Raw genomic sequence first — 13,587 nt, forward strand, 5'->3', positions numbered from 1 at the left:
GCGAGAGGGGGCCAGGCTTAACTGCCCACTGGGAACCCTCGAAATAAAGGGGAGCAGCCAATCGGCGGCAAGACGGTGCTGTGCTTCTCACAACATGTAGAGCCACGGTTTCTCTCGGCTGCCTCGCCAGGCTCACGGGAATTCGCTGCCCAAAGGGGCTGAGGAGGATTTGGCGCCATCCTCCTCTACTCCGCTTTCAGCCCGATTCTTCTAGGAGGTTTCATCCATGCTTTTTAAGGCTCCTTTCTTCCACTTACCCCGTAGTCATAGCAAGTAAAGCATTTTTTTCCTAGCATCATTTAAGTTTCAAAAACCGAAAGAGGGAAATTAATCCGGAAAACAGGCAGATTCTCATAAATAGGGATAGGTTTTAATTAACAGCGCCTCCCTACTGACAGCAGAATGTCCCAATGCATTCCTGTGCAGGCTGACTAAAAAAACAACAACCAACAACTTGAAAGTCTTAGCATTTTTTTTCTAATTATTTTGTTTATCCTAAGGCAAACTAATACAGTAAGTATAATTGAATGGTTCTCATAGATGAAGCCTTAGGCAACCTAGGTAATAATTGTAGGCATATCATGCTTCTCTTAGTCCCTGGAAAATCGCTATACACTGTCCTATTTAAAAGACTCCAAAACAAGACTGAATGATGGATACATGAAGAACAAACTGGATTCATTCCTGCAATTAACAGATCTTTTCACTGCAAAGTATCATTAAACAGAGTAAGGAATACCAAAATCAGAGGAGTTAACTTTATTGGCTTTTTAAAAAAACACTTGAGTGTATCAATAGAGAATCATTATGAAACATACTACAAACATACTATAATCCTAGAGATAAGTTAATATCTTTAGAAACTTTTACAACGCTAGGTGCTATGTAAGAACTGAAAATGGCCGTCCTGACTACTTAATACTGGTTTACATGGTTATGTCTTATCCCTGTTATATTTCTCATAACCATTCTGATTAGCATGAAAAAGGCAATGAATAAATTGGACTTTGGCATTACATGGAATAAACAAGGTAAATTGACTTATATTTCACTGATGTCATTGCTTTGCTTGCAAACACTAAGACACAGCTGAAAGATATGACGCTGGCACTTGAAGCAGCTGCAGGTAAAGTGGTCTTAGAAATCAGTGAAGACAAGTCCAAGCAAATGGGAATGTTCAATACAATACCTCAATAACATTAGGACAGGCCTTAAAATTTGTGGAACAATTCAGCTATCTTAGTGATATGATAGATGGAGGAACTGAAGCAGATGTGAAATGCTGAACAGGCAAAGCAACTACTGTCTTCCAACAAATGTGTTCCGTATGGACCACAACCACCCTAAACACAGCAACTAAGATCAGATCATATGATGCCATATAGATACCAACTGCCATTATGCCAGTCAGATTGGAAATCTACAAGAGTTATTCATAAGATCAACATCTTTCAACAACATTGCCTCAGAAGAATTCTTCATATCTCATATTGGGATGACGTCACAAATGAGGAAATTCTACAAATAAATAATTCTTGCAGACTCTGAAACAGTGTCAAAACGAAGAATGGGCTTTACTGGACGCAAGCTCTGCATGAATGAGCATCATCCAACAAAGTCTGCAATCAATTAGATACCACCAGATGGTCAGAGAAGATGAGGAAAGCCTAAGAAAAACTGGTGCCAAATATTTTAGGAAGATCAGAAAAAAAATCAATCTTAAATGGAAGGATGTGAAGACTAGATGCGGAAAGAGAACTGTAGAGTACACCTGTAGCCAATGTGCTTAACAAAAGATGTGATGATGCAGCTTAATAAAATACCTTTCTTTCAGAAACAGAAACTGAAAGTGGATGGTCCAAGTCTTCAAAGATCTTACATATTTTAGAAATATGCTGAAATATTTTCACTTAGATGTTTCACCTAAGATGTTTTCTATACCTTCTTAGAGATTGCCGATGACATAAGTAATTAGAAGTAAAACTTAAAACAAATCAGTAAATTTGTATTGCCATTTATATCAAGAATTTATTCAAAATGTCAACTATACATAAATGCATTATTCCTTGTTTGCTGCCCACTGATACATTAAAATGGCCTGCCAATGGAACAGCTTAAATATTTTATAATATAGTATAGATTGTTCCCCTTATTTTGGAAACAACTTCAGCAATATTTTGTCATCATCCATATTAGCTAGGACTGATGAAAGCTGAACTTCAATCTGAAGAGCCTGCACATGACATATGTAAAGCTCTTCAATCCCGATAAATAGGAGAATAAACATTTCTGTCTGTAAATTAATATTTGGGGACTAACTAGGGTTCTTTTCAGGGACAGAAAACCGAAAGATTGAAAGATGTAAGATAACAGAGTATATCTCACATATTTAGATTAGCTTCTTCCAAAATCATGACAAAACAAAAACATGACAAACAATATTTTTTAAATTCCTCTGGTGTGTACAGTTTAATCTTAAGTTTAGTATCTTCTTACATTTCTAACTATTCTGTAGAATGTGAGTTATTGGTTAAATGATCCATGGTAAACTTAATCTCAACCTAAGTCTATGATGAGTTTAAGAAGTCAACTTCCTGGTTTAAGGCAGCAAGCAGCTCTTCCATTTCTCTATCAAAAGACTGTTGCTCCTGTAAGAAATGGGTCCTCTCCTCCTCTATCTGCTTCCATCTGGTCTGAGCATTCTGTAAAGAAAAAAGGGATGAAGTAGCAATGTCTAACTTATTACAATTGCATTTAATAAATTCTACAGTTGTGAAAATTGATGTACAGGTAATACTCAACTTGACACCAGAATTTTAACTGCTAAGCAAGGGAATTGTTAAATGAATTGCATGCTGTTTTATAATCTTTTTGCCATGGTTGTTAAGTGAATCACATTAAGGTAATGACATAGTTAAACAAATCCAGCTTTCTCTATTGTTAGAATCTGGCTTGGATGGTGATCATGCTACCCCAGAATGTTGTAACCATTGTAAATACTTGTGGATTGCCAATTGCCCAAATTTTGATCACATGGCTCTGATGGTGATAAGTACAAAGACTGGTTGTAAGTCAGTTTTTTCAATGCTGCTGTAACTTTTGAAGAGTTGCTAAATGAATGGCTGTAAGTAGAAGACTACAGGAAATCTCAGAGCTGGAGCAGACTTTTGTCATTTAGTTACTCCCTACTTTGTGCATGAATCCATTGATCTAACCCCCAACAAGGGGTCATCCACCTCCTTTCAAATCTTCCAGGAAAGAAAACGGATGTGTCACATTTTTCTAGGCACATTGTTCTATTAACAGCTGTTACTATCACAAAGTTCTTTCTAGTACAGGATTCAACTTGCGTCTCCTTTAGTTTCAACTTGTAGGTTTTTCTTCTGTCCTTAGTTTCAACAGAACAACTTGTCCCTTCTTACATATAGGTGAAACTCGAAAAATTAGAATATCGTGCAAAAGTTCATTTATTTCAGTAATGCAACTTAAAAGGTGAACCTAATATACTCTATGAGATAGACTCATTACATGCAAAGCAAGATAGTTCAAGCCGTGATGTGTCATAATTGAGATGATTATGGCTTACAGCTCATGGAAACCCCAAATCCACAATCTCAGAAAATTAGAATATTGTGAAAAGGTTCAATATTCTAAGCTCAAAGTGTCCCACTCTAATCAGCTAATGAAGCCACAGCACCTACAAAGGGTTCCTGAGCCTTTAAATGGTCTCTCAGGTTCAGTAGGAATCACAATCATGGGAAAGATTGCTGACCTGACAGTTGTGTAGAAAACCATCATTGATACCCTCCATAAGGAGGGAAAGCCTCAAAAGGTAATTGTAAAAGAAGTTGGATGTTCCCAAAGTGCTTGTATCAAAGCACATTAATAGAAAGTTACATGGAAGGGAAAAGTGTGGAAGAAAAGGGTGCACAAGAAGCAGGGATGACCGCAGCCTGGAGAGGATTGTCAGGAAAAGGCCATTCAAAAGTGTTGGGGACTTTCACAAGGAGTGGACTGAGACTGGAGTCAGTGCTTCAAGAGCCACCACACACAGACGGATCCTGGACATGGGCTTCAAATGTCGTATTCCTCTTGTCAAGCCGCTCCTGAACAACAAATGTCAGAAGCGTTTTACCTGGGCTAAAAAAAACCCAGAACTGACCTCTTGCTCAGTGGTCCAAAGTCCTCTTTTCTGATGAGAGCAACTTTTGCATCTCATTAGGAAACCAAGGTCCCAGAGTCTGGAGGAAGAATGGAGCTGCACACACTGCAAGATGCTTGAAGTCCAGTGTGAAGTTTCCACCGTGTGTTGATTTGGGGAGCCATGTCATCTGCTGGTGTTGGTCCACTGTGCTTTATTAAGTCCAGGGTCAACGCAGCTGTCTACCAGGAGATTTTGGAGCACTTCATGCTTCCTTCTGCAGACAAGCTTTATGGGGATGTTGACTTCATTTTCCAGCAGGACTTGGCACCTGCCCACACTGCCAAAAGCACCAAAACCTGGTTCAATGACTGTGGGATTACTGTGCTTGATCGGCCAGCAAACTTGCCTGACCTGAACCCCATAGAGAATCTATGGGGCATTGCCAAGAGAAAGATGAAAGACATGAGACCGAACAATGCAGAAGAACTGAAGGCCGCTATTGAAGCATCCTGGTCTTCCATAACACCTCAGCAGTGCCACAGGCTGATAGCTTCCATGCCATGTTGCATTGAGGCAGTAATTGCTGTAAAAGGGGCCCAAACCAAGTACTGAGTATATATGCATGCTTCTACTTTTCAGAGGTCCAATATCGTTCTATGTACAATCCTTGTTTTATTGATTGCATGTAATATTCTAATTTTCTGAGATTGTGGATTTGGGGTTTTCATGAGCTGTAAGCCATAATCATCACAATTATGAAAAATCACGGCTTGAACTATCTTGCTTTGCATGTAATGAGTCTATCTTATATATTAGGTTCACCTTTTAAGTTGCATTACTGAAATAAATGGACTTTTGCACGATATTCTAATTTTTCGAGTTTCACCTGTATGTCAGTTAGGTGTGAAACATCTGTCAAAAATTGCTTGCACAAAACAAAGTGAGAGTCTTTTGGAATTCATACATACAAATAAATAGTAACTTCTACATGCCAAAAGAAAATTCACAGATTCTTTTTTCTATAGATATACAGAAGTTGTTAGAATAAGGTTAGAATAAAAGCATTAAAAGGTTTAAACTCGGATGTTGTATGGTAGCAATATACATATATCTGAAGGGGCAAAGAGGAAAATCCATCCTAGTTTTACCTGAAGACTTTCTTTTTCCTCTTTAGCCATTTGGATGAACAATTCAAGATCAGCATTAAGTTTGTCTGATAAAGCCTGAAAGGCAAAGACATTAGAAATAACACTTAGAAATCAACTTCTAATTCATAATTAAAAGTAAAGCTTTTGTATTCCCATGACTAGGTTCATAAACTAAATCCAGCAGCTAGCCACAGAATAAAGAAGCCACCTCAGAAACAAGCACTGGAAAACACACACTCAGAAAGCCATTCAACAACCTTTTATCACATAGCCTTAACTCTGCACTCCCTTAGTTAGGCTACCACCCTCAGAAAAAATGAATAAGTCTAACCAGTTGCCAATCTAGAAGTAAGATTCAACTATTAGTTTTTATACCCTGTACCCTGTCCTTTGCTTTAAAAAGTTAGTCTAGTCATGTCTTGACTCTAATGCTCATCTCCGTTTCCTAGCTGAGGAAGCCAGCACTGTCCAAAGCCACTTCTATGGTCATGTGGCTGGCATGACTGAGACCTGTAGAACTCTTACCTTCCTACCAAATTAGTACCTATTTATCTACTTGCATTTGTTTTGGAACTACAAGGTTAGTAACAAAATGTTAGACTGTCTCAGATTACATTTCTCCTTGGGAATAGTAAAAGAATCATATTTTTACCGTTATCTCCGTTTGTGTCTTCTTGTTCATTTCTTCCTCCTCCAAAATTTGTTCACCTGTAACTGATTTTCAAATATTTTATTGTATTTCAAATATACAGGCTGTATTTCATCTCATTCAACTGGAAGCACAGAAGGCAAGCAACTCTGGAATTATTCTGCTGCCTCCTTTGGTAAGAAATTCCAAAACATCTGTTTCCGAATAGTATCACATGAATCAGAATGATTTCATACAAGGGGATCATATTTTAGAGGCAGAGCATATGCTCTGAGTGAAAAAAGCATTCAACCATCAACCCTTCAGTTGGGCAGCAAAAATGGGAAAGATTTTTGTCCTGGCCTAATTATAAGAATTACTGATTATCTAATAATTTATTCAGCGGTTGAACTTTAAAGTGGCTTAGTCCATACATAACAAAACAGAGTACAATAAACATCTCCCTGCTTTTTACCACCTAGATTCTACATTGTACCACATAGTCTAGGCCAACGTTTCACAAACTTTCTGCACTAAATAAACAGCAGGAAAATGTGGGGCCCACCCAATTAAATGATGAAATTTCTCCCTTTGTTTGAATCTCTGAGATGGACATTTTCAGCATATAAGATAATTGTTACAGTTGCATTTCTATATGATTTCCCATCCTCTCCATTTTTAAAGCATTTTTAAAATATTAAAAATTAATCTAAACTTAAAAGTTTATTAATCATTTGAATTGCTTTATGTATACAGTGCTACATAGTAATGGCTACTTTTGGCACCAATTCACTAGTGGAGAATGTTCAATTGATACCTTTAAATAGCGAGTCTCTCATATTAAAAAGACTTGAGCAGGTGATTGACAGTTTGGAAGCGGATGCAGGCTATAGTGGCAAACAGATTGTGTTGGACTACCTGGTGAAGTTTCCTAGAGCACCAATGGTTCATGGACCGCCCTTTGGGAAACACTAGTCTAGGCATTCTTAGTTACATGAAAAGGGCCCTACCATCATAGGAGTTTTAGCCTTCTGCTGGAGGAAAGAGTGACAGAAATAATATTGTATATGATTGTCTTGTTTGCAATTAGCATATAATGTTAAATGCTTTACCTGGGTCCCAATTCTTGGCTTCTAATATCAAGAGGCAGCTTTCCTGAAATTTTTTCAGCTTCTCATTTTCTTTTTCAAGACCATCACACAGCTTCTTCGTATCAGTTATATCCTTCTGCGGAGGCCAAACCAAAAGACAGATTAAGAAAAGCACCTATTTTTCTTGGGTCTTTAAAGAAATAAATAAAGGCATAAGAAAAGATGAAGAATTGTGCAATAGAACTACCTTTTTATAAATATCAGCAATGATAATGATTTCTCAAGATTTAGAAAATGTGTTACATGAAGTAGGATTTCACTAATCTCATAAAACAGTAGCTTAGTGTTGGTGGCTGGATTTAACTCTATGAGTGAATTTCATTCCCTACCCAGTATTCCATCATTTCAAAAATGTAGTGGGAGTGTGGAACTTTGGTGTACTTTGAGACAATTTTTGTTTTGGTATGGTAGGATAGCAAACTTAGGGAACAGGTTGCAAAAAGGAGGGTTGATCCATTTCTCCTCTCCTATCTGGAAGCCTCTCCTCCTTTATTTCATGAACTAGCTTGAAGTGTTAGGAAACATATTACCATGAACATAACAAATATTTGAATATGCAGGCAGAGCCATTTCAGGTGCAAGAAATGGCAGATCTATGCTATGAAAATGCATTCTTAATGGCAAGTTACCAAATTCTCTTTTCCTGTCCTATCGGAGATATCCACATGGACACCATGCAAACACTGAACATTAACAGTATCCTAGGAAGTTTAGGGCACTACACTTAGAAAGCAAATTGCTTACTGAGGCAAACTATTTTATCATGCTTCCTTGCTTTCTCCTTGATCATGTCTGGCAGTGGGAACTATCAAAAGACCCGAGGAAAGAAGATTGCCGTTTTCCCAAACGTGACGCCCTTCAAATATGTGGACTTTGGAAAAATCATAAATGGATAAATTAATATCTGTAGAATGCTACATTTATGGAAGTGTGAGAAATGATTTTTTAAAAAATAGATAAACTAAAGAAAAGAAAAAACAGCCCATAGACTATTCCCTCTACTTTTAATTCTTTTTCTGGACTAAGCAAAAACAGGAAAGAATTGAAAACAGGTCTATAGAGGGAAATACTAGAGAATAAAGTTACATAGATTTTCTCCTCTAAAGAAGTCATTAATCTGCAAATATTTTCCACACCAAAGAGAAGACTTTAATCCTCTTATAAAATGATATATTGTGAGATGATATAAAACCCTTAAAGTAGTTCCAACCTGTCATTCTTATACAACTAGCACAGCCCTTATTACTCTAAAAGATGAAAATAGCAAAGGAGATGAAAGACTGGGCTTACACATTCAAAAAGTTAATTAGAATTAGAAAATTATAAGAACCGCCCATACTCTACCCGGTTCATCTCATAATAAATAAGCCAGGTTTGCTTCCTACCTGCATTTCTGCCACTTTTAAACTCAGTTCACTCTTGACATTCTCCAGGAACTTGTTTTTGTTTTTGCGCTCAGTCTCCCGTCTGTATCTGTTCATAGGGCTATCAAATCAAACATAATAGTGATGCATCATGGATGGCAATTTTGCTTGCATTTAGTAACAGATCAAGAACACTCATTATTTTACCGATGGAAAAGAGGAATATAGAGAAATTATTAAAATTTAAGATATTCACCACATAATGCCTTCATCCAGAAGCACTACTACTTGATCAGCCTATAACCAAACATTCATTTATGTACAAGGCTTAGTATGCATTAATAATAATGCAAATCTACATGGTACAATCTCCACAATACAATCTAACCAAATATTTACATTGTGTGATATTTTCATAATTTATTTTTTCCTGCAATTATTGTGCATGGCGAATGCTGTACTCATGGCAGTTGCTTTTTTTAAATAAAGCAGACATTTCAATAATTTAAGTTAAATACAGGTAGTCCTCAACTTACAACAGTTTATTTAGTGATTGTCCAAAGTTATGTCACTGAAAAAGTGACTTATGACTGTTTTTCATACTTACATCATTGCAGCATCCCCATGGTCACATGATCAAAATTCAGATTCTTCGCAACTGACTCATATTTATGACAGTTGCAATGTCCAGGGATCATGTGATTGCCTTTGTGTCCTTCTGACAAGCAAAGTCAATGGGCAAACCAGTTACACTTAACAACCGTGTTACTAATTTACCAACTGCAACGATTCACTTAGCAACTGCGGCAAGAAAAGTCATAAAATAAGGCAAAACTCACTTAACAAATACAGTATTTCACTTGGCAATAGGAATTCTAGGTTCAATTGTAGTTGTATGTTGACGACTACCTGTACATTTTCATAAAGAATTATAAAACATTTCAGAGTCCAACATTTGGGCTGTAGAGTACTCTTACTTCATTGCTTTGGGCTTTTCTAATCTTGCTAAAACAGTTCTATTCTCAAAACAGATTGTTCCAATTTTATCAGAATAGTTTGTTTTGAAGTTGAAACAAGGCTGTAACAGTATTTTCAAATTCAAAGAGGACATTAGAAATTTGGTATATTTAAAACATGTTTTATAAGCCGTTCCAAGGCACTCTGCCACAAAGTGGGAGGGGGAAAAAAGGAGGACATTTTGTTTGCAAGTACTCACGATCGTGTAGTTGTTGGCATTCCTCTCTTGGGTGGGGGTGGCAACGCAACATTTTTCCCTGATTTCATGGGTCTTAATACGAGGGGAACAAATAGATATTGCAACAGTGTAAGGATTTTAATATAAACATTTTGATACAGCAAACATTATGGAGAACATATAGAGATGGACAGGATAATGATGAAAATAAAAGACAAGAGAAGATTCAATTTATTATAGGGCCTGGTATGCCTAGTATGAGTGGTTTAGAAATAAAAATAAAATAAAATGGCAATTAGGAAAAGAATGAGGGAATATATAAATATGTAAATATACCATGGAGAAGATTGATATGTAAGGATATTGATTTATAGCAAGAGTTAGATGTAATGGTAAAGGAATAAATAAATACATATACTGAAAAATGTGAGGAGATGCAAAGATATCTTGATGTTGATAATAATGTATAAAGTTTTATGTTTTTAAAATTTGAAAACTTAATAAAATTTATTATAAAAAAACATCAAGGAGAACAAAAGAGAGAGAGCAAACAAAGAATTTTGATTAGGGATGTTAATTTTAGCCGCCCTGACACATCAGGCACATTTTTTGGAGGAAGAAAAAAAGTTGCAAATTCTCTTTTTAAAAGGAAGGTATATGGAACTGGTGGTATATGGAATGGAGTAGGCAAAGAAATACATATATTTTGGCAATCATAGCAAAAGTATATATACCTTTGATTTGTGTCTTTGAGGGCAATACATGCAGTAGGATTGTTGGCACCAAAAGTAAAAACAGGATCTTTCAGTTGCATTGAGTCCATCCCTTTCTTCTGGTTTTGCCGCTTTGAATAATCACAGGGCTGCACTTCTGCAAATAAGGAAAATTTGGGTTTTAATTAAAACTCCTGCCCTCAGGTTAATGTTAAAGAGAAAAAGCTGAGGATGAGACCTAAATTGAAGGGGTGGTTTTATAACACCTAAGAGCGAAATGAAAAAGTTGCAGGATTTAGCAATAACAGGAATATTGTGGTGGCAGAAGAATAAAATAATTTTGATATTATGGATTAAAGCAATAAGCCTGGCAATATTCACCTGCCTCTCCCATCTCTCTATTCCATCAGCCAAAAGATAGCTGCTTCTAGAAGACCTGCATCCTCAAGGCAATAAAAGGGGAAACAGATTGTATCTTCCTTCCTGAACTCCTGAACTCTTTTAATTTGTGCACAACTTTGGATAAGGCAAGAGACAGCAGAAAAATCTATTGCTTTTTCTCTTATTTAAATCCCCAGGAGAAGACATCACTTCTTCATCAAGTCCACTTACCAAAGCTTGATTTGATTTTCTGATTTTCAACAGACACAGCTTCTTATTCTTATATTTCACCAAATTTGAAGGCCTGAATTTGAATTTCTAACCTTTTTTCTAAAATGCAAAGCCAAAACTGATATTGGCCCAGAATATATGCACAGAACCATCCTGATATTTTAAATAGTATTTTCCAAAAAAATCAAGCTAGCTTGACAAACAATATAAATAAATATAATGGTTGCAGCCCCAAACAATTGATGATAACAGAATACTTACTATCTTGATATAAAATTCCACTCTTACCTGACTCTTATTTCAAAGGATGAATGAGGTTTAAGTACATAGTTCTAGTTATAAGTTTGATTAAATTCTAATTCACATCAGGCTGATCTAAGATTAGCTACCACAGGCAAGAAAAGCATTTGAAGTTGTCTTTGCAAAGACTCTGCAACACAGGAAGAAATAAGATAATTATTCTCTAGTTGTAGGATAACGCATTAACAGACCTTTCAGAACACCAGTTGTTTTAGATTGTTGGGAAGTGTAAACAGGGATCTTAGATTTGACTGTCTCCATGATATCTAAAGTCTGAAAGATATAAAGTACTGCAGATCAATAGCTCCTACTATAACAGAGTATGCATGAAGCCAAGCCTGTTAAAGTTTATTAGGCACAATATCCTTGTAAAGGCAAAGGGAGAATAGCAATTTTAAAGGGTTTTGTTTTTCTGTATTAATTATTGCAAATTTCATATGCTATACTGCAAGAAACTGCAATATATTTGCTTGTTTGGGCTTGGGCATATAGTATAAATCTAATCTTTATAGTTTGCACTACGCATAGCACTTTATCCAAAGTTTCTGATTTAGTATGCTATTCATACTCTAGGTTGCCATCATTTTGAATTTCTGGAAGCTTAGTTTTACAATCACATATGATTGTATGTATTTAGTATATCTGATTTAGTGTGCTATTCATATTCTAGGTTGCCATCTAGAGATATACTAAAAGACAATAATATGCAACAGAAGGATGTTGGTAAAGTTTTAGGATGTGTAATGAGCATTGCAAACAATCATTATTTTAATTTTATTTGCTACAACAGCAGTCTATTCTATTTTGGAGCAAAATAAGTATTTCTAACCTTCAAAGTAACCTTAACCTTCAGAGTAAATTTATCTAGGTCATTAATCCTTTTCTCTTCAAATCTCACTTTTATCAAAAATAGCCATGTTCATGTTGCACATTGAATCATGGTTTACTTATTTATACCTTTATGAATAACAAATAAAAAATGTATAAACTGCAGTAGAGGAATACACAAGGCAATCACATTCTGATGCAATGCATGTAATCTATGTTTGTTTAGAAATATATCCCAATTTCATGGGGTTTTAAGTTCATTTGATTTCATAGAACGTAATGAAAATAAGATTTTTCTAAAGTGTATTGAGATTCTATTCTAGGAGTAAAAAAAACTTTTACAGACCAAGCAAAGATACCAAGTGTCAGAGCGATATACTGTGCTGTCTTTTCCTATTCTAGCAACTTCAGAGCTTGATTGTTTTCTAGTAGACCTCTCATTAGTCAAAGTACTGTATCATCAATGCCAGGCTGATGTTACTTAGTTTGGGTAATGAAACCTTGCAAGAAAACAAACCAGAGAGTACCACTCCTCATTTCAACCCCAGTTACAAAATATTCTCCTTTATTGCTAGCAACTTCATACTAAAACATTTAAGGGGTCTTCAAACTTGACAGCTTTAAGACTTGTGGACTTCAACTCCCAGAATTCCTCCTCCAGTTATGTTAGCTCAGGAATTCTGGGAGTTGAAGTCCAAGTTTGAAGACCCTTAGTAAATTTTCAAAACTTTTTCTTGAACAGCCCTCGGTTTAGCACATTGTGGTCCTCTGGGTCTCTAAGTGATGAATCGTAGTCAGGAACTCAGTTGCTTGTGAATACAGAATTATTTTAATTTCAAATAAATAAAGGCTTTCAGCAGAAAACCTTCCAACCACGTATATACACATACAACGTGCGCGCGCCATCACTCAGGCGAGACCCAAATTTGATCCCCGAAACTCCTAACCTGTGAAATAAGGCACTCAGAGAAGCTCCCAGCACAGCCACCAAAGGCTGTTTCTACAACAGCGTCCCGCCGCCATTTGAATCACAAAAAAAACCATTCCCACTCGACACAAAATAACGCGACAGCTAGAAAGCCCGGGAAGGCTCCCGCGCGCATGCGCCAAACAATTAAAACGTCCAGTTCTGAAATGGGGAAAACTACTTCCGCCAAACCTTCAAGCGCGTGAATGGCATGAAACAGGAGAATCGCCGTAGAAGAAACTGGCCTGCCTCTTTTTACAGGGCGGGGTTAATTTAGAGTGAGAGTGGGTCATTTAATTCATTGGCTTTTCTTGGAAGAAAAAAAAAATGTTGTTTTAAAACAGCTTTTAATGTGTTGAAGAAACGGGACATTATCCCAAAGGGGCTTTTTCAAGAGGCAACTGGACGTTCTGGTTTTTCTTTGAAGACGTTTCGCTTCTCATCCAAGAAGCTTCTTCAGCTCTGGACTTCTCAGAGCTGAAGAAGCTTCTTGGATGAGAAGCGAAACGTCTTCAAAGAAAAACCAGAAAGTCCAGT

General features: G+C 36.5%; 1 protein-coding gene across 5 annotated transcripts; it reads right to left on the reverse strand.

Annotated features, from left to right (window-relative positions):
• Positions 1 to 2,008: 2,008 nt before the first annotated feature.
• KNSTRN (kinetochore localized astrin (SPAG5) binding protein) lies at positions 2,009 to 13,214 on the reverse strand. Of its 5 annotated transcripts, none has more exons than XM_026704959.2 (9): positions 13,031 to 13,214; positions 11,447 to 11,528; positions 10,365 to 10,500; positions 9,652 to 9,723; positions 8,457 to 8,556; positions 7,033 to 7,147; positions 5,945 to 6,006; positions 5,293 to 5,367; positions 2,009 to 2,702 (listed from the first exon to the last, which is right to left on the reverse strand). In XM_026704959.2, exons 2-9 carry the CDS (start codon positions 11,514 to 11,516, stop codon positions 2,568 to 2,570), a joined length of 765 nt encoding a protein of 254 aa, XP_026560744.1. In that variant the 5' UTR covers positions 11,517 to 11,528; positions 13,031 to 13,214; the 3' UTR covers positions 2,009 to 2,567. The 5 variants fall into 5 exon arrangements, with proteins under 5 accessions (XP_026560744.1, XP_026560759.1, XP_026560752.1 ...); XM_026704974.2 differs by lacking the exon at positions 11,447 to 11,528 and adding an exon at positions 11,244 to 11,385 and having other exon boundaries at positions 13,031 to 13,172; XM_026704967.2 differs by lacking the exon at positions 13,031 to 13,214 and adding an exon at positions 10,725 to 10,779 and having other exon boundaries at positions 11,447 to 11,531.
• Between the last annotated feature and the right edge of the window lie 373 nt (positions 13,215 to 13,587).

This window comes from Pseudonaja textilis, chromosome 1, assembly GCF_049901715.1.
Source record: "Pseudonaja textilis isolate UNSWEBS1 chromosome 1, rPseTex1.2, whole genome shotgun sequence".
In the NCBI taxonomy this organism is placed as follows: domain Eukaryota; kingdom Metazoa; phylum Chordata; class Lepidosauria; order Squamata; family Elapidae; genus Pseudonaja; species Pseudonaja textilis.

What these genes read in the sequence shown, in the direction of transcription:
- KNSTRN (XM_026704959.2), bottom strand. Translation starts at nt 11,516, where the DNA reads ATGGAGACAGTCAAATCTAAGATCCCTGTTTACACTTCCCAACAATCT. An exon ending in ATGCCAACAACTACACGATC is followed by an intron (nt 8,557 to 9,651) that starts GTGAGTACTTGC and finishes TTGATTTGATAG; the next exon opens with CCCTATGAACAGATACAGAC. An exon ending in AGCCAAGAATTGGGACCCAG is followed by an intron (nt 6,007 to 7,032) that starts GTAAAGCATTTA and finishes TTTGAAAATCAG; the next exon opens with TTACAGGTGAACAAATTTTG.